Raw genomic sequence first — 21,939 nt, 5'->3', positions numbered from 1 at the left:
GGTTTTTTTATTATTATTATTATTAATGGTTACTCAACTACCCCATTAAAAATTTAATTCTTGAAATATTCAGAATTTTTTTTCTACATGAATTCAATTGTTTGATTATAAAGTACACTTTGTACCCAGAAACTGTCTTATTGTCATGGATTCAGTAGTATCAGTGCCTGCATTCACTCATTGTTCTTTTCCAGCATGGTTCTGGTGTAAGAAAATAAATGGCTGCGGTCTCAAACCATGCAGAGCACAGGAAGGCTGTCCGTTTATGTATGTATGTGTGTGTATGTATATATATATATATATATTACATACATACAGGGATAAATGTTCCTCTTTGCATATTTGTTATGAATACACAACTGTGTGACCAGACCTCATGAAAAGGTGTGAGGTTTATTTACCTATAATTTTAAGTTAAGCTTCCTTTTGGTAACAATGGTAAGCCTTTAACCAATAGCACATAAGCAAACTAGTGTGTGTGTGTATGTATATGTATATATATATATATATATATATATATGAGAGAGATCACACAATATTGTGTAGGTACTGAAAGGTTAATTTCCCTGCCATCCCAGGTGACACTAAGGATAGACTCCTCCTCCTCCGTACCTGAGATAGGGCAGGACTCAAAGAACTTAAAAGCCCCTCCCCTCCTACTAACTCCAGTGTTTTTTCCTGCCCTACATCAGGTAGGGAGGACTCGTCATCCCTTTTGTTATTTTCTCCGGCTCCAGGTGGAGCCGTGTTCCCTGGGCTAAGCCCCCTTCCTGGGGGGATACCCTGCACCTTAAGCCGGGCGGCTGGTGCTGCGCTGCCCAGCGCTTTTCTGCCGGTACCTTGGGATCGGTGGTCCCTGCAGAGTCCGCGGCTGCGGCGCCGTGGTCCCGGCGGTGTCCGCGGCTGTGCTGCCCTCGTCCCAGCAGCGGCTCCCTCGTCCCGGCGGCGGCTGCGGCGCCCGCGTCCTGCCATTCATCCTGGTCTGCTGTTGCAGTCACCAGGGTAGAACCGGTGCACCTCTTGCTACCTGGGAGGCTTGCCGGTCACTGGATCAGGGGCTTAATGGCGGCGGCTGACTTCCGGTCCGGGCTCTTGCACTTCCTGTAGTGCGTTTCAAGCCTCGTTTTCATTCAAAATTTGATTTTTTTGGCTCCAATCCTCCGCTGTTGCGGATTACTGCCTGATTCCAGCACCCTGTTTTCAGTATATATGAAGGTAGGTGATTTTATTTCTTTGTGTGTTCCTGCTGTTTGGCTGGGTGCTGTTACGTCTTTAGATATGTCAGCCCCGGATAACTCTGAGCCGCCCTCTGTTGAGGACAAGCCTAAGAAAGCTGTTACTAAGTCCAAGCATGCCCAATGTTCTGGGTGTCACAAGGCGTTGCAGGATTCAAGGAAGAAGCTCTGCTCCGCTTGCCTGAGATCTGTAGCGGATTCTGAGCTGTCTGGGGGTAGAGAGTTCTTGACCTGGCTTAAAGAGGAGATGCAGTCTACCTTCTCTGCCTTCCGTCAGACCGTTCCTGTTCCTGCCTATCACCACCTTCCGGCAGCGCAAGATCCCGCTCTTCTGGGACATCAGCCTTTGTTTTCTGACTCTGAATTTGACTATCCTGAGGTAGAGGAAGGTTCCTCGGAGGAAGGAGAGATCCGGGAGGAGAGCTCTTTTTTGTTCCCGGTGGAAGAGATTGAGACTTTGATTTCCGCTGTTAGGTCAGCCATGCATTTGGAGGAGTCTTCCACCCAGAAGAGTGACCCGTTCTTTGGTACCAGCTTCTCCAAGCAGTCCGCCTCTTCCTGTTCATCCTGCACTATCAGACATTATCAAGCAGGAATGGCACCACCAGGAAAGGAGGGTTAACCTGTCCAGAAGGGTTAAGCGCATGTTTCCCTTTGATGAAGACTTTACTCAGTTCTGTGCTACCCCACTGGTAGACACTGCTGTTATGAGGGTCTCCAGAAAGAAATCTTTTGAGGCTTCTGCTGCGGTCCTTAAACCAGGTATTGCTTCTGCCTCAGTCTCCAGAGCAATCAAGATTTGGCTCTCCCAGATAGAGGAGGATATTGCTGCCAAGACCCCCAGGGAGAACATTCTCAAGAATGTTGCTGCAGTGAGATTGGCTGTGGATTTTCTCTGTGATGCCTCCATTGAAAACATCAGAATGACAGCCAGAGCTTCGGCGTTTTCAGTTGCAGCCAGAAGGGCCTTGTGGCTTAAGGCCTGGGCAGTGGATAGTGCCTCTAAAAACAGGCTTCTTAATATCCCTTTTAAGGGTAAGACTTTATTCGGGGAAGAGCTGGAGTCCCTTTTGGAGAAAACCACAGGGGACAAGCATTGGATGCCCCAGCGAAAGCCTCCTTCTAAAAGACGGCAGTCCTTTCGCCCATTCTTCCCGGGACAATCTAGGGGCCATAGTTCTAGATTCAACCCCTCGTCCAGAGAACAGAACTTCCGAGGCAGATTCCCTCAAGGGAGGGGGAGATTTGACAGACTCGCCTTTCCCAAAGCGTTTCAAGACCCCAAGAACTCTGCATGACACCTCTTCCATTACGGTGGGAGGAAGGCTCCGATTTTTCAGGGACAATTGGTTCTCACTCACCCGAGACCCTTGGGTGAGTGCCATTGTATCACACGGCTATCGTCTTCAATTCAGGACCAGGCCTTCAGACCGTTTTTTGATCTCCCGCCTTCCTCCAGACCAGGTAAGGCGGTCGGTCCTGTTATCCACGATTCAACAGTTGACAGACCTCAGAGTCCTGGTTCCTGTTCCTTGGCCAGAACAAGGCCAGGGGGTTTATTCTCCGGTTTTTCTGGTCCCCAAGAAGCCGAGAGGTCTTCGTCTCATCATAGACTTTACGCTTTTTGTCCAGTTCAAGATGGAAACCGTGAGATCCACCCTCGACACCTTACGATTTCACGGCTTCATTGGATCTGAAGGATGCATATTTCCACGTTCCCATCCATCCATCGCATCAACATTTCCTGAGAGTGGCGATTCCTCGAGGTTCAACTCCAGCATTTTCAGTTTGAAGCCCTTCCATTCGGATTGTCAGCGGCCCCAAGAGTCTTCACAAAACTTTTGGCAGTCGTGGCAGCGCATTTCCGGGTTCAGGGAATTTCAGTCATTCCTTATCTGGACGATTGGCTTATACATGCCCGGACAGCGCAGATTCTTCGGGTTCTTCGGGTTCACCTTACAAGATCTCGGCTGGATTCTGAACTGGGACAAATCCTACACCATTCCCTCTCAACAACTGATGTTTCTGGGTCTTCGCCTGGATTCCTGCTCCGGGAAAGCTTTCCTTCCTCCTGCCAGGATCAAGGGGATTCGGCTCCTAGTACACAGGGTTCGCTCTGCGCACCGAAGCTCCTTGAGGTTATGCATGTCCCTGTTGGGCAAGATGGTCTCCGCAAGGTATGCGGTGCCCTGGGCTCTGGCCCACATGAGAATTCTTCAAAGATTTATCCTCAACCATCTAGAAGACAACCCTTTGGCTCTGGACAGGCTTGTCTGTCTTCCACCGCATGTCAGAGCCTCCCTCGCCTGGTGGCTCCAACAAAACATCCTTGCTGCAGGGAGAAGATGGTCTCTTGTCTCCAAGGTTCTTCTCACCACCGACGCCGGCATCAAGGGGTGGGGCTCTACGTATCAGAACCTATTCATGCAGGGTCTCTGGTCTCCAGCTGCAAAGCTTTTCCTTCAAACTGTCTGGAATTGCTTGCAGTAGAAAGGGCTCTGCATCACTGGGAACATCTGCTCCGACAATCAGGCTGTAGTAGCCTATGTCAACAGACAGGGGGGCACAAGAAGTCCTCGACTTCTCCGTATATCACTCAGGATTTCCTTTTGGGCAGAGTCCCGTCTCATGACTCTGTCTGCTATCCACCTCAGAGGGACTCTGAACTCTCAAGCGGATTTCCTGAGCAGAACTCCGGTACTGAGCGGCGAATGGGCTCTGCATCCGGCAGCCTTCGACCTCATCGTCCAACAGTGGGGCTTACCCGAGGTCGACCTGATGGCATCCAGAGACAATGCTCAGATTCCTGTCTTCTTTTCCCTCAAGCCTCAGTATCATCCTTTGGCAATAGATGCCTTCACCCAGGAGTGGAATTTCCGTCTCGCCTACGTTTTTCCTCCGTTTGCTCTGATCTCCAGGGTCCTACAAAAGATCAAGAAGGATCATGCCTCCGTGATCCTAATAGCACCAGACTGGCCCAAGCGTGTCTGGTATTCAGACTTGATCACTCTAGGTCTCTCTCCCCCTCTGAAGCTCCCGGCTTGGAGAGACCTTCTGCATCAGGGTTCATTCCTGCACCCAAACCCTGCCGTGTTCCACCTGACGGCCTGGAGGTTGAACGCGAACTGCAGAGAGCGCAAGGTTTTTCTTTCCGTGTGGCTGAAACTCTTCTGCAGAGTAGAAAGAGGGTTACCTCTCTGCAGTACATTAAGATCTGGAAGAGATTTCACAGTTGGTGTTGTTCCAGGGGAATTTTGCCATCTTCAGGTTCCTCGGCCTCCATTTTGGATTTCTTACAAGAGGGATTCGACAGTGGGCTTCAACCTTCCACTATCAGGGTGCATATTTCTGCCATCAGTGCTCTCCTGGGGTTTGAGCTTATATCTCTGCCTGCGGTTAGACGTTTTACCAAGGCCATTGTCCGGATGCGTCCTCGTTCTGTCACCAGAATGGTTCCATGGGACTTGAATCTCGTCCTTCGTAGACTCACGTTACCTCCTTTTGAGCCTCTTCAGTCGGTTTCTCTGTATTTTCTATCGCTGAAGACGGCCTTTTTAGTAGCCATTACTTCTGCTTGTCGGATTTGTGAACTTCAGGCTCTGTCTATGAAGGAACCGTTTCTCCGTTTTTTCCCGGATAAGGTGGTTCTCTCTCTACCACCGGAATTTGCACCCAAGGTTCAGTCGGCTTTCCACAAGAATCAGATCGTGCTGCCTACCTTTTTTCCTGCTCCTGGCTCAGCTGAAGAAGAAGCTCTCCACTCTCTCGATCTGAAGAGATGCCTCACCATCTATTTGGAACGGACTCTGCCCCTGCGTAAGTCCTCTCGTTTGTGGCCTCTTCAGGGCCCAACAGAGGTGTCAGCATCTCCAAGTCTTCCATCGCTAAGTGGATTGTTGCGACCATCAACTTGGCATATTCTGCGGCTGGCCAACCTGCTCCTGTGGGGATCCGTGCCCACTCTATTAGGGCGGTCTCCACTTCCTGGGCCGAAAGATGCTGTATTTCGCCTGACCAGATCTGCAAGGCGGCTACTTGGCGAACTCTCCACGCTTTTGTACAGAATTACCGTCTCGACCAGATGGCTCAGGAGGACTCTCTTTTTGGTCGGAAGGTCCTTGAAGCTGTTTTGTCTCCTTAAGTCTACCCACCCTTCTGCTTTGGTACATCTATCCTTAGTGTCACCTGGGATGGCAGGGAAACAGGAAGTTCTACTTACCGAGAGCTTCTTTTCCCTGCCAATCCCTGGTGACACGTTTTTGTTCCCTCCCTAAAATAAAATTTTTGGTGCATCAGATTGCTTTAACTGTGTGGTCTTTGGTATTCACTGGAGTTAGTAGGAGCTTTTAAGTTTTTTGAGTCCTGCCCTATCTCAGGTACGGAGGAGGAGGAGTCTATCCTTAGTGTCACCAGGGATTGGCAGGGAAAAGAAGCTCTCGGTAAGTAGAACTTCCTGTTTCTTAATGATCTTTTTTTTTATTGGCTAACAATCAAAAAAACAAAGCCTACCAATGTTGCAAATCTATGGCAAGTCATCTGCATAGTTATAGATTCAGTAACGAGATTTTGCATACATCATAGTAATAATTATGATCACATGTACTTAAATGCAAAATTAGTATCTTTGATTATAAAAGCCAATATGCGTATTAGCAGTGTGGACTTATTCTTTATAATATGGCTTAATATGTATCAGCGATTATGCTATATATACATGTATTCAGCAGCAGTGCTTTTTTTCCCCTTCTCAGTGCACATAACTACATTCGGAAGTTATTGTACTTTACCAATTGTTTCTCATATGCAGACCTAGCTCTTATTCAGCGTTTTACACTTCCTTAGTTGTAAGGGAGTTTTTTTATTTATTTATTTAATATGCATTGTTTACATGGAACTCAGACAGCTGATCAAGACTGTGTTCATAGTGAATCCGAAAATAATCTGGGTGACTATCAAATAGATTATCATTTAAAACATGGTTTGAATATAACACTTTGTGTTAGTATTTTTTTTTTTTACACAAATTGTACTTTGGGTATACATTTATAGCTCCAGGTATACGTCACTATCAAACAACACCCTAATATGTGTTCAACAACATCTCTCGAGTACAGTGATACCACCCATGCATGGGTTTGACTGCTGTTTGGGGTTAAAAGGCCACATTTGGGAAGTGCGCTTTTTTTTTTCTCCATATTTTGGTCAGTCTGTGCCTATGCCCTATCTGAGCCTGGCCACTACAATTTACCTCATAAAACCATATATTTTTGAAAACTAGACACCCCAAGGTACTTAAAATGGTAGTATTTAACCCTTTCCATGCATCAGATTCTACCACCAGCCTTTGCCACTTTGTGGTAGTATTTTTTTCACACAAATTGTACTTTGGGTATAAATTTATAGCTCCAGGTATATGTCACTATCAAACAACACCCTAATATGTGTTCAGGAACATCTCCCGAGTTCAGTCATACCCCACATGTATGGGTTTGTCTGGTGTTTGGGGTTAAAATGCCACATTTTGGAAGTGCGCTCCCCCCCCCCCCCATTTCGGTCAGTCTGTGCCTATGCCCTATCTTTGAGCCCGGCCACTCCAATTTACCCCATCAAACCATTCATTTTTTTAAATTAGACACCCCATGCTTTTATTTAAAATTTTCCACGTCAGGCTTTTTGGGAAGATACAGCGCTAATTTTAGCACTTGCTCATAATAATAAACTTTATTTTTTTATTTTACTCTTTTTGGACTTTTTTTTTTTTACATTTTGCTGGAACTGGATAGTTCCTCTAAAGCATAATAATTTTTAAATGTTACCATGTTTTTTTTAAGCTTTTTCTTTTTAATTTTTTTTTTTAAATATTTTACTAATCGCATAGTGATTAGAAAGCTGGGCTCTGTTGACTTGTATGGTTGAATGCAGTACCTGTATTCAACCTGCAAGTGGAGCCAGAGTTCTCTAGAGGGTCTGGAGACAGTCTAGCAAACTGTTTCAACTTTATTTTTTTCCTGGGCCGCCGCCATCTTGCGGATGGCGAAGACTGCGTGCAGCTGCGGCTGTGACCGCTCTCCGGAGCGGTCACAGCCCGCCCTGGGGTAAGTATTTGGTGTCGCTGGATGCCTCCTGATCGAGGCATTCCAGCGACACCACTGAAACGCTTTTAAAATGGGCATCCGCCACCATACAATGTATGGCGGATGTTGACGCCCCGGGAAGGGGCCAGCCATGGCCCATCATGCCGATCTCGGTGTTGCTGAATGCCTCTACATCGAGGCATTACAGCAACACCGTTTAAGCTTACAAAGTGATCGTTGATCACTTTCTAAGCTTGTTTAAGTCTGATGACGTGCAGGCACGTCATAGGTCGTTAAGTGACCGTTTTGCATGACGTGCCTGACCCGCCTATGGACGTTAAGGGGTTAAAGCAGAACTTACTCCTTAAAGCTGAAATGAAGTTAAGATAAATGCAGTCTAACAAAACGAGAAAAAATAGATACAGGCATGTAAGAATTGTTCTGATAATTAGATTTTGATTCAGTCGTACAAAGCTTTGTTTTTCCTGGTTATTTATTTAGTTGAAAAGCAGAGTTAGTGCTTTCATAAAATCAGCAAACTTGATTAATTTCTGAATTTCTTCTTTTTGCGTTTCTTTTTCCCTTCCGCCTGAGCTGTCTTTTCTGCAATGATCTCTTGGTATTTCTTTTTGTTGTACCTGAAATAGTAAGTGAAAAGTTTAACAAAGCACATTGGTGTCTGTTCACTAAAAGTATTACTTCTATCACCTAACTACATATAAAGAGCCAACCCCAGTAAGTCTCTGCTGCAGGAATTGTTTGGCTAGCCCTGCATAGTTAAATTAGCAAATGTCTTAATTCAACCATTAAATTATGCATTACACAAGGTCCGCTCAACTCTTTGTGCTTGAGAGAGCTGCTACTGTTTGCCCTTCATAATGTAAGGCAGTTGAAAGAAAAGGTTCAGGAATAAACTCGTCACTTGAGCAAAAGCACAATTAATTGATTAAACTTTTTTGCTAAAATTTGATGTATTTTCAAACCAGATGTTTTAACTTGAGAAAAGATGAAATGGCCAAACATGTTTTGGTAATTAAGTTATGCTGCGAGGGTAATGACTAGGTCGGCTAAATTATGCTGGATTTCTAGTTGTGCAAGTATGATGTAACCACAGAAGACTACTGGGTCACGAATTTGAAGGCATAGTCCCAGGAGCATTACCTTCTAAACTCTGCGTCTGCAAGAAGCTCTTCAACAATTGTTCTCTTCCTTTCCTTCTTTGGGATTCGAGAATGATAGAAGTCTATGGGGTTATCAACAACTGTTCCAACCTAGAAAATAAATTCCACTCTGAAAAGCTGTTTTTCCACGTATACATCCCCATAGCCTTATACTATACATGTTTGTAAGAAGTTCCAGAAGGATGTGCTCAGGATTCGCTTTTTTTCCCCTATTTTGGTCAGTCTGTGCCTATGCCCTATCTTTGAGCCTGGCCACTACAATTTACCTCATAAAACCATATATTTTTGAAAACTAGACACCCCAAGGTACTTAAAATGGTAGTATTTAACCCTTTCCATGCATCAGATTCTACCACCAGCCTTTGCCACACTTTGTGGTAGTATTTTTTTCACACAAATTGTACTTTGGGTATAAATTTATAGCTCCAGGTATACGTCACTATCAAACAACACCCTAATATGTGTTCAGGAACATCTCCCGAGTTCAGTCATACCCCACATGTATGGGTTTGTCTGGTGTTTGGGGTTAAAATGCCACAAGAGTTTATACCTGAAAATATTTAGGAAAGCCATCTCGGTCATTTTTCTTGTAGAAGCGTTTTGGGTCCATCGCCGACCTCATTTTTAAGGCCTTGAGGTCATTCTTCAGTTCATCAGTTAGTTCTGGAGCTTTCATGTCAAACCAGCCCTGTCCAGTGGTCTTTTCTCGCTCTTGCTACCGAACAAAATGGAAATAGGACATCACTAACTGTAATAATTACACAAAAACTAAGAATACTGCCTGGTGTATTAAGGAAATCATTATATGCATTGCTATTATTGAGGATAAATGCCTTCAAACATTATTACAGCCACATCCAATTAGCCAGCAAATGTATTCAGAATGCACTGCAATATATGCTTGGGCACACTTGACTTCCCATTAATTTAACCCCTTAAGGACTCATCTTTCTTTTTGTACCAAGGCTGTTGTAATATTTATGTGGCGCTTGTGTTTAGCTGTAATTTTCTTCTCTCTCATTTAGTGTGCCCACACAAATTACTGTTCCTTGCAGGACAAGGGCTTTCTTTTGATACCATTTTGATCATTTTCTGATTTTTTTATTTGAAATGCCTTTTACTCATGTACAAAATCTAATGTAATATTTGTCCTGAGTTTAGAAAGTTATAGGGCAATGAGTGCAAGTAGCGTATTGCTATTTCAAAACCTTTTTTCTTTCTTTCAAATCTGGTCATTCTGACCCCATGTCCTCTGACCCCATCAAACCATATATTTTTTGAAAACTAGACACCCCAGGGTATTTTAAAATGGCCAATGCCAATTTTAGGACTTGCTAAAAATTAAACATTTTTTTACTGATCGCCAGCATTGCCGATTCAACAAGCAAAGATCCCAGGAGGTCTGGACAAACCATCTAAGGTCTCTTCTCCCAAGCACCAATACACCCAATCTGTCAGCAGAAAGCCAGAAATACTAAAGAGGAGAAAAAAAAATGCTAGATGCTGGGTATACTGGTATCCCATTTATAGATGTACTGGTACATCAACAGAGATGGTAACCAGTTAGCTATCATCCAGGATAAACACTTACCCTACGTAGTTTTTTCAACTTTCTCAAATGCATTCGATTGGATGGGACACAATCGTTTTTCTCAAAGTCGGGAGTTATGACACTGTTCTTCAAGAGCTGAAAAGAAAACGTGAAATGTAATTCTCGCTTAAAATAAAAAAAAAAAATCACACTTAACGAAAGGAAATGAATTGGGGAAACTTTTTTATAATGCTTAAAGAGTATGGGGACTGCAGCAGTCTACTTAAAACTTTTTGTATTTGAGCTAACCACGTCAAGTAGGGTTTCTGCATTAAACACTACAGGGCATGATGTTTCTAATGCTGACTTTGGTCATAACAATTTCAAAATCAGGGGAGTAGGTAGAACAACATCTTAAGGCTAGGTTTCCACTTGGTTTTTTTTAGCTAAAAACGCCCATAAAAACGCCAATAGCGCCACCTGGCGTTTTTTTAGTGAAAAAACGCAGCAGCCAGATGTTAGCTGTTCTTCAATAGGAAATCGCAGAATGCCATATCCACTTGGCGTTTTTTTGTTTGGCGTTTTTTCAGTCCTCTTTGGCGTTTTTCTGCTTTTTTGGGCTCTGTGGCAGTTTTTCTAAATCGCAGCATGTTGACACTCTGGCGTTTTTTGCAAGGAAATCTTGGCGTTTTTCTCCAATAGAAGTCTATGGGAGAGAAAAAAACGCCATGAAAAAGCCATGTGGGTTTATTGCCTTGGCGTTTTTTATGGCGTTTTTTTCCACAGTTACAATGCAGAGGATGGACCCAGTATCTGTGTGTCCTACGAGAAATAGGCTGGAAACAAACAGTTTCACACAAAACAAAGTTCATATTGAATTCTACACCATTTGGAACAAACATGCCATTACAAACAAACATACGCGACACATCAACTGGATCCTGCGTGCCAAAAGCAACAGCAAACAATTTGCACCATCATTTGGGGCCAATCTTCCTAGAGGAGCAGACATTCGGAATAAAGCATGCCTTACAAACCACAGAAAAGTGACAAAAGGGTCCGCCGGGGCGTTTAAGTAGAACTCTACCAAGTAAATGACATCAGGGGGCAGATACTTGCCATTTATCCGAATCCCTTTTAGCTGGGTGAAACTTCTAACTTGTAAAGGCTGGAAAAACTGCCTAAGGTCAAAAAAAGCAATTTCCACAGAAAGGCTAAAACGCCAGAAAAAACTCCAGAAAAAAACGCCAAAACGCAGAAAAATGCAGTGGCAGTTTTCTTGGCGTTTTTCATCAAGAAAAAAAACGCAGGACAAAAACCCAAGTGGAAACCTAGCCTAAAGGAAGCAAAAACAAACACATACATTCACCTCCAGACGAATTGTTAGCTGTAATGCAATTAAACAAATTTAATAAAAAGTAGTTACCTCGTCATTCTTTTTATGTCCCTGCTTCATTTTTTGAAGCACACTCGGTCCAGGGTTTGGCTTTGAGGCATCAAAATTGATATATAAGCCCCCTAAGTCCTTCATTTTCAGCCCTGTGTCTATACTGGTTGATAATGAACTGAAGAACAAAAAACAATAATATTAAATACTTAATATTTTAGAACGAATCCACAAAACTACTAAAAGCAAAGTATACATGACACTATTGTGCAACAGGAGTTTTGTGACTTCTGCTGGAAGTAGAGCTGCACATACATTCGTGTGAAAAAGAAAGTACACCCTCTTTGAAATCTAGTTTTACATATCAGGATATAATAACAATTATATGTTCCTTAGAAGGTCTATAAATAAAGTAATTACAACCTCAGATGAACAACACATGACATATTATACAGTGTCAGGATTTATTCAAACGAAAAGCCAAAATGGAGAAGCTATGTGTGAAAAACCAAGTAAGCCCTTCCATAGGAATTATGCGATGTAGCAGACAGGTGCTGTCAATCAACTGCCCTTGATTAATTTATCATTAGCAAGCGTGACCACATCTGTAAAAATGAAAGTTTTAGCAGTTTGCTGGTCTGGAGCATTAAGGTGCATGTTAACAGTGCCGAGGAGGAAAGACATCAGCAACGACCTTTGAGAAGCAATCGTTGCTCCCCATCATTTTGGCTTTACTTCTGTTGAATTAACAATGACACTGTGCATGTCATGTGTTGTTCATCTGAGGTTGTTTTTGCCCATTTCTTTAGACCTGCTAAGGAACAGATGATTATTATGTCCCAATATGTAAAACCATAGAATCCAGAGGGTGTACTTTGTTTTTCTCATGGCTGTATGTGAAAATGTCCATTATGACAAAAGGAGTAAACAGTTTTTCTTATGTTTTGTATATTAGTTACACTGCTGGGTATCGCTTAGTGTGTGTGGAACTGATGTAAAACAGTTTTGTCAGATCAGTATTTTTAGTTTTGTTATAATTGTCTGCAAATACTAATTACACTAGCGTATGCGTTATTGGGAACCACACCTATGCTTTAACACTCAAGACATTTTTCCTACTTTCCAAATCTGTGCTTGCCTGTTCTGATAACGAGAATAACTATTTCATATGTAATATCTCCTGTGCATCTAACTGCTATATCATGCAAACCTGAAGTTTTTGCTGGACTTTTCAGACAGAGCAAATTATGACAGAATATAATTCCGTTTAAAATAATTCATAGGTGCACTGATACCTGGGATGTATAATACATCCATTTATGTTGGTTCCTGCTCCATCCAATTGGGACAGCAAGGCATTCAACTTTCCACAATGAAAGCATGTCTTATCTGCTATACAGCTATCAGTATAGTTCAATTAAAACAGCACAGCTACAGAAACAAAACACATCTGCTACCACTCTTAACTTCAAGTACAGGTTTCAAAAAGCAATACTGAGTATTCTGCTTTCGATATTGTTTTAACACTTACAATCCCGTTTTGGGTTTGTTCAATAGTGCATCATCGTCATCATCTGCGTCTTCATCAATAAAATCATCATCGTCACTAGATTTACATGGCTCACCATCTTCTTCCTTTTTATCTTCTACTTCTGCATCATCTTCTTTAGAATCCAAATAATACCTTTCACTAGAGTCTATCCCGGGTTTGGTGTCAATAACAAAGAGGCCATCTCCCAATAATTCTTCTGAAAGCTGATGGGACGCCACTGACTCTTTTCCATTATCACCAAATGTGTTGCTGCATTCCACCTCCTCCTCAAACTCTTCTTCATCACTTTCTTCTGTTTGGTCACTGTCATCGCTATCAAGTAATAAACTTATCTTTGCATGAGGTACCTCATTACATTTATCTTCACCCAGGTCATTCTCTGTTTCTTTAGGAATTTCCCTGCTACTGTCAGTGGACAAAATAAGAGCAGTCTCCTTCGTGGTGTCACTTGACTCTGAAGAATGAAGTTCAACATCCATCACCATATTTTCAGAGTTGCCACTTTGATCTATGGCATCCTCAGATTTCAAACTAATTTTTGTTGATGGCGATTCAACAAAACTTTCAGATAGATTTCTGCAGGTGGACTTTTCCCTGTCCTCTTCATCAGATGTCTTGTTAGGCATTTCTATTGTATGTTCTTCAACTGGTGGTTCAGTTACAGGCATCGATGTGACATTATTTTGACCAATCCTAACACTCCTTCGTGGAGAGGACAGTGTTGTCTCTGACAAACTATTCTCTGAACACATAAGTTCTGAGACTCTTGCACCACATACCATCTCATGCTTTATTGGCGTTTCTAGTTTTTGAGCAGCTTCACTTTTGGCTTCATTGGAAAGCTCGTTAACTTGTAGCGATTTATATTTATTTCTCATACTTAACCGTCTGGCAATAGGTCGCGCTGAAATACCAGAACTGCAAGATTCAGCATCAGATATTTCATCGGCTAAGGACTCAACAACAGGAGGAGATGGGCATTTTGGAATACGGATACCACTCTTATTTCTACTTCTAACACTACGAATCCCTGACACAGAAGAACAGTTAGACTCTGTCTCAGAAACCTCAGTATCTTCCTTAATATTGATGACAGACTCACGTGCTAAAACAGATCTGCTACTTCTAGTTATCAAGCTTAAAATTGTTGCAGACTGTCTTTTTTTAACTCTAGAAGAAGCTGAAGAACAATTTGATTCTGCTTCAGATATATCCCCATCCTCCTTGGACTCTGGGATTGGCTCAGACACCAAAAGTGATCTGTGGCTTCTTAGTTTCCTTGCAGAATCAGTCAAACTGGATCCAGCTTGTCTACTCCGACTTGTTCTTGTGGAATGACTCGATGTGGTAGAATCTGCTTCAGAAACATCGCCATCTGACTGCCCGCTTTTGCGTCTTCTTCTGGTGACTACTTGTGCACCAAGCTTCAGTGACTCGGATGGGTTAGCAGTAACATTTATGGTGGATTCTACATCTACATCGTTGCCACCAGCCTCTTCCGACTGAGATTCTCTCTTCACCCTGCTTCGTGTTTTCACTTGAGATGCTGGAGTTGTGACATCCATGGCAGGCTGCCAAAGATAAAAACAATAACAAATAACCTTAAATATTATTGTTAAACAAAGAGTATTTCACAAATGAACCTATGGTTTGTCTCATTGTTGCAAAATATGTTTTAAAAAAATATTCATAAAGAATTCATATCTTACATATTTATTTTTTTTAATGTACCATGCCTCTTCAAAACCAGTATTTCTATTAAAATCAAGTATAAAAGGAAAGACAAGAATTACAGCTGTGTCCATGGAAGGTATACTGAAAAAAAGCTGTAAAATGAAATAAAGCACTTATATTTCATAATGTTATTTATATAAACAGTTAAAAAAAGAAGATCCATTAAATACGAGGCCCATGGATAGCAGGAAATCATTTTCCCCATAACACTACAATACAACTAGTTATATAGATTAATTATTAAACATGATATAATGGGGCCATAGGCACCCTCCCCGTATATAATATGCATGGCTGCTTCAGCTCCATGACTTCACGTTATGAATATCCTAATGGAGAAAGAGCTTGGCTGGCCCTGCATAATGTATAGTTCATCCAGCCAGAGTGCTTTAAAATCTTTTTACACATTTAAGTTATACAGGGCCCGATCAGCCGTCCTATCAGGAGTAACCTGCCGATGTTGGCCCTGAAGCGAGAGAGTTAAACACACAACTCCATTTTCATCTGTCCCTTTAGTGAATAAACCCGGTATATAATGCGGGAAAGCCAAGCCGACATTAGCCTTCTCAGTGCACACTCTTCACCGCATGTAAAACAAACTGGTTAGTAGGTAACCCCGATACGCTACGTTGCAAGAAATCTAAAGTAATCCCAACATACCTGTCCGCGGGGCTCCTCTCCTTCCCTCTCCTCTGAGGGGTCTACCCTCGTGCCCCTCCTGGTAGCTACCATACTCGTAGGAATCTACTTACCCACTGCGCATGCGCAGCACATCAACCGGAACCACATGGAACGCTCACAAGGCGTCTTTCCTATGGGCACAGCGTTGAAATCCATCCGACTACAAACTGATGCCGAGTATATGGGTTCCGCAATCTAATAACGCTACTGATATTTTTATTATTTTGTACATCGCTATGGTATCCCGTAGCGCTGGTGACTACATGTAATATGACATGTCGCAAATTTAACGAACTAAGAATGATGTTATAATATATCCCCTTGGCTGTAGATGTTTGTTGGATGCTGAGCCTTCTTGTGCGATGTATAATTATACGACTTCCGAGGTCTTGGTAGAATGAATAAAACACCAATCAATCACCTTCTTGACAATGAAGAGATTAATAAATAGTCTCGCTGACCTCGTATAGCATTTACGTCGCACAGCAAACAATTACCACCGGCTATACGTGACACATTAAATGCGCGTAAACCGGGAATCGATATAATACAGATACCCGCTGCATAAGTGATTTAATTCCTCATCAATGTGGTAATTATTAATACCATTTATACATATGGTCATTGGTTTCACCGTACTTTTTACAAGCGAGCGCAAAAGGGAAGTGACGCAAAGTGACAGCATTCCCAGCATGTCCCGGGACCGGAAGTAGTGGATTGAGCGGGGTGATCGCATTGCTCGTCCAGTTATGGCATCTCTGATATCTCGTGGATTGGGGGTCATCGTCAGATCGGCGGTCGGGCTCCCCTTCGCATCGACTACAAGGTGGCGGGCAAATCCAGTGATGTTACCAACCCTCTTATATTGTGCAACACATTTACCTGTCCGACTCCCGTTAAACTGGAGTCTGTCTTTAACCCCTTTCCTCCCATTTCACTGCAAGAAGTGGCCACACATAAAACCTCCTTTCTGTCTGTACCAGATAAACTCCGTATTTTATACGCGTTAAACCGTATTTTAGCCCTCAAGCTATTTGCAGTATTAATGACCTGCAGCAGGTGCACCTGTCAGCTCGCGGCGCTGAAATATTCATTTTGCTAAGAATGTTACTTTCATGGTTTAGATTAGCTTTATCAAATACCATTGTATTGCACTGCAGTATATGATGGCGCTATATAAATCTATAACTAATATACAGGTAAAAGGCACCAAAATGTCTTATCCCAAATACCCTTGTATTGGTGTGCTTTGATTATCATTTCAGCTTATGTTAGTGAAGTTTGGGGTGTCATTAACATTAGGGTGCAAATATACATATATGTGTATATATGTATTTCTATATTGTTCCCTTGATTATCACCAAACGGTTAATTACCTATGTATTAAATACAGTATTTGTTACCCAGCAGTAATTGTGATTTTATGGCAGATAATACTTGCCTTAACTGTTGCCACCCATCTCTTTAACACAATGAATGCCCTCATGGCCACCTACAGACGTAGAGTTCAGCCATGAAGTCCTAAAGGCGCATGACGTTTACTGTACGATGTATTGATGGGTTATTAAAAATAAATGTACGGAAGTTAGGCTAGTGATTACATAAAGGTCTGATGTAATTATGTGTTATATCTGACAAACACGTAGGTAGAAAGCGGTAAATAGTACGCGCTGTTAGATGGTATGCGGTTGCTGTCGGTGACACTCCGTATTCTGCTCTCTAGAAACATTGCTTCTTTGTTTCAAATTTATTGCTTGATTTGTTTGGAAACTCTAGTGATCTACAGTTCTATAACCAGAATTCTAGCAAATCAGTCCATTTCAGAGCAATTGAATATTTTTTTCCCCAATAATGTTTTCTCCCCCGAGGTATATAACACCTTAAGGTTTCTTAATTTCCAAAACACGGTTTATCCAAGAAACAATTTATTTGGCATTACTAATTTGTCCATATATTTTAATGTTTAACAACAAGGGGAACTTTTTGCCCACTCTGTAGTTAGATGCCGAGGACGTTAGAATAAATTCTATATATATATATATATATATATATATATATATATATATATATATAATGAGAGAGAGGAAAAATATAATAGTAAAAGTTGACAATGTCCTACATGATGGTTCTGTACCATTTCGCTATAATTTCCACATTGTGCCAATTCTGTAAGCTCAGGGAGAGGGCCTTTCGTGAGTATTGTCACCTTCCGTTTTCTTGTTTACTTGCCTGCAAACAGTTACATGAAGATGTTTCTCCCCCCCCCCAGATGCAGAAGCCTGCTGAGCAGCGTCTCGTCTATACAGTGTTCTGGAGTAAGGTGGTTTTCCAAAACCCACATTCCCGATGATCATCCAAAGAGACCACTGACAGCATATTTTCGCTACACTGTCCAACAACAACCGATACTGCGCAAAAAATTCCCAGGTAAGAAGGGGGGGCTCTATAATATGTATTGAATTTCTTAATTTATGCGACTGTCAAGTTGTATGTTATTGTCTTTGAGTTAAATGTTCTACTAGCCACCATAGAACTAGCTAGGTTGTGTCCAGAAACAAAGAGCCTAAGTACAGTATATCTCCCTGTGCACTGAAGTTTTTTAAATGGAAATGTGGCTAAAAATTCTTTGGAATTGTATTAGTTATTGGATGTTCCCAGGGATCACACATTCAAGATTTCTATTTTATGATAACACTAATAATGTCATGTTTCCTTATGGTTTTCAGAATATTTGGTAAAGCCACTTTATTAGTTGTGAGATTTCCAGTTTTTGTTTTACAGAGGCCAAGATAGTTGAAATTACAAAAATGATTGCTATAGAATGGAATGGACTTTCTGATTCAGCCAAAGAAGTGAGTAACCTGCTTTCTTTCTTTACATTATTTTTTAAAGTCCTACAGACTTGTGCTTTAATCTTTTTTTGGCCTAAAGCCCCTGTAGTTGCATGACTGTCTCTTTTAACGTTTTTAGCCATATAAAGCTGCTGCAAAAGCCGAGCAACAGAAATACAGCGAAGAACTGAAGAAATACAAAGAAAATCTGTCTCCAGTAGAATTGGAAGCCCTGAGAGTTGAAAGGATAAATAAACTGAAAAAAAGAAGACACATCCGTAAAAAAAGGGTAGGGATTAGATTTTAATGTAAAAGAAATACAAAAGAAAGGCGTCGTAATCTAATCTAGCAAAAGTAACAGAGGGGGTTTTCTCCTTCCGTATAATAAGTTACATAAAATATTTTTGTTTTGGAATTTGTGCAGTTTCTGTCATATATAGGTGAGAATATAGAAGCTAGAACATTAATCTAGGTGGTTAATATAGGCTTGCCTTGAATGTAGTGTTAAACACTGGGTTCAACTAAGTAAATCAAGACATCGGCGGTTCTTGAGAAGGAAGGGAAAGACTTATCACAAAAAGTTTCCGAAAGGCAGCAACCGAACCAAATATAGTTGCCTTTGCAGGTTATTCAGCGATGTACGAACAGTAAATACATTTCACCCCCAAGCCTTTTCCCATTCTGATTTCTTTTCTTACACAGGAGTTAACTTCATTGGGAAAGCCCAAAAGGCCACGCTCTGACTTTAATATCTTCATGTCTGAACACTTTCATGAAAAAAAAGGGACTTCAACAACGGTATGTAAGCAAACACCTTCAGAGATTTTGATGTTTATGTAATGGTGCCAACTTGGTCTATAGGATACATGATTTTGCTATAGTTTACATTAAAAGGGCACGGAAAAAAGGTGCATGCATAGTAAACGCTTGGGCTCATTCTCTTCTCTCTGTTTTGGAGAATACGTAGAAGGAACCATGTTTGTAGGACGGGGTATCTTGTGGTAATATGTACATCAAACCTCTGTTTGTTTTGCACATGTAGCTCAAAGTGATGTGTTATTAAAAACAGCATGTTGATTGATGGGCATCCGTAGTTGTTAAAGGAGGAGTTCTCCTCGTTACATCAGCACGTCTTTCATTGAGCTTCGCTTATCGCTTTGGGAGTTGTAGTCCAACAAAATTTGGTAAACAAACAGTAATCGAATAGCTTTTGCTTAAAACAAGTATATTGCAGCTCAAAAAACAAACGTGTGCTACTGAATGCCCACTAATTGATATTGTGGCAATGAATGCAAAATCTAGAGATATTTATAAGGTGATGTCTACTTAAAATCAAGCAAACATATAACTGCGTTATACAATGATACTTGCGTCATCGTTATGCCTTCTACTTCTAAAAATTAAATTAATCTAACGTCTGCTGTCATGTCCACAATAAGACAGAGATTGGATGTTGGAACGGTTATTTTGTTGATGTACTACAAATAAAGAAAAACTGTAAAGATGTAGGACGGGAATACATTTTGGAACATACATGACTTTTTATTTGTTTTTGTGTGTTTTTTCTTAGGCAAAGTTAAAAAGTCTACGCGATGACTGGGAAAAGCTAAATGACTCCCAAAAGCAGGTATGTGTTTGAAAATGCTTTCCTTTTTAATACGAACTGCAGATTACGAGGACTACAATTATTTTAACCCATGTCTGATTAAGTGCTGTAGCTTTGCAGCATTAAATAACACATCTTATTAAAAATGGAGTGGCCTCTTAGATTGTGTTAACTGAGATGTCGAAAATATTTTTCAGGCATACATTCAGCTAGCCCAAGATGACAAGATTCGCTACGATAATGAGATGAAGTCATGGGAGGAGCACATGATGGAGATAGGACGTGATGACCTTATTCGGTCCGCAAAAAAACAGCGGGCTCCAAGACGAAGAGCGGGAAGGCCACAAACAAAGGCTTCTGTGATGAAAACCTCTAAAGAAAGACTGAAAAGTTCTGAAATAGAAGGAAAAACAAAGCGCAAAAGCACACTACACCGTGAAGAGTAATACCCTAAGAAGGCTTTGTAAAACTTTATTATTGCCTCTTACTGTTGGGTGCAAAAGGTCTGGAAGATCACATTCAGTGTAAGTTTGTCATGGTTCTGCAAACATTTCAACCTGCGATGGTATAAAAGTTGGAATGTATGGAGTTATTCATATTATGATGGGCAAACATCTGGAAATATCAGTCCAAAGAACTTTAGATGTTCCAGACAAACTTTTTTTTTTTGTCTTTACATATGAAATTAACTCCCTCCAGTTTGATCACAATGTCTAACATTTAAATGATCAGACCAAGTTTTTGCATCTTTACATATTACGTTTGTGAGATATCGGAAACCAACATTGTATTGTGTTTTTATATTTAGTAAGGAAAATGACATGCCTTATCAGTTTGAAAGTATAAACGTTTGTGACGAAAGAGAAAATAAAATATTGCAACTTTACAGGAGCCTAATTTCTTAATATAATGGAAAAGTGCAGTTCTGGATGCACGGATCCTTGCCAGTTTAATTTTGTATAAAAGCCCCAAAGGCAATTCATCTTCACTTGGTTTTGTAATAAATTTAACACACTAAAAAAAAATACAAACGCATCAAATTGCCTTTTAAATGTTTATATCAATGCTTGGTAATACTGTCTATAATAATCTTCTAAAAAATCCCCTTTGGTCAGAGCATATTTTATGCTCTGCACTTGCACTCTTCTGGTTGAATATGAGTGAAATAAGTCTTGAACTCTGCAGATCCAGTACTTTCCTTGGTATTGTCTGTGTTCTGAACACGGGTTTTGGGAGTATCAATGATCTTCCCTCTCCTACATCCAGTTACAAATCTAGGCATAGAAATGATGCATTATACTAAATGACACGTACATCTAGTAATCTGTAATTAAACCTTTCATTATCAGAGTAATCCAAGGCTTTTCAAGCTGTTGACCCAAGACACTTGGAAAATTATTTACTAATATATGAATGTGTAAACAGACTCTATATACATGTATGTGATTCTTTTAGGTCTGTAAGGCACTGACATTTGAGCTAATAGATGGGTTAGAAGAGATTAGAAATAGAGGTTTCCGCTTCTACAGAGAAACACTTGGGTAGAAGGTGCTGCCCCCCTGAAAAGGCCACCCAGATATAGATAGGAATGCCTGGGACAGGTTATTCATGAAAAGCGACCAGGTTTCCTCTTTAACTGGGGGCCTCTAGCTGCCTTGTATGATTTATTTGTAATATGTGTCCCGGTCGAATGACTTACCTGGTCCCCCTTTTTCAAAAGTCCCTTCAAGCTGTATGAGCAGAAAAATAATTTGCAGGAATGAACCAGAACTCTTAGAATGGATAAGAGAAAAACAGGGTTAGGTACAGATGTGTGTAACACCCACCCTCGTCTGTCTAAATGGGTATGTTTAGATAATTTTCTTTTTTACGCATTTTCTGTACCAGCAATGTTTATGCAGAAAGATATACTACCAATTCTTATGTTCTTAACAGCATGTAAATTTTGAATATATATGTTTCGCTACAAAAGGATGCAGTACAGCACATTTTTGGTATCCACGTATACAAAAACAGTGCAGTGGTATGCATGTTGATTTATAGTTACAGTTTATTGTAGAAGTCTGTGGGAAATATAATGAAAAACTCCACGCAAATGCTTATCTTATACTAAAGGGGAAAATGCTG

The 21,939-nt window shown here is 41.1% G+C and overlaps 1 protein-coding gene across 1 annotated transcript; it reads left to right on the top strand.

The window, feature by feature from the left end:
- The first annotated feature begins 16,124 nt into the window (after positions 1 to 16,124).
- Positions 16,125 to 20,258, top strand: LOC149299011 (transcription factor A, mitochondrial-like). Its single transcript, XM_089486824.1, has 7 exons — positions 16,125 to 16,201; positions 17,645 to 17,802; positions 18,157 to 18,227; positions 18,346 to 18,495; positions 18,909 to 19,004; positions 19,777 to 19,833; positions 20,010 to 20,258. Exons 1-7 carry the CDS (start codon positions 16,125 to 16,127, stop codon positions 20,256 to 20,258), a joined length of 858 nt encoding a protein of 285 aa, XP_089342950.1.
- Positions 20,259 to 21,939: the final 1,681 nt, after the last annotated feature.

The sequence above is a fragment of the Sceloporus occidentalis genome, unplaced genomic scaffold (genome assembly GCF_023333645.1).
Source record: "Sceloporus occidentalis isolate IW3139 unplaced genomic scaffold, rSceOcc1.0.p SCAF_30, whole genome shotgun sequence".
Taxonomy (NCBI): domain Eukaryota; kingdom Metazoa; phylum Chordata; class Lepidosauria; order Squamata; family Phrynosomatidae; genus Sceloporus; species Sceloporus occidentalis.
This window is presented reverse-complemented; position numbering and strand designations above follow the sequence as displayed.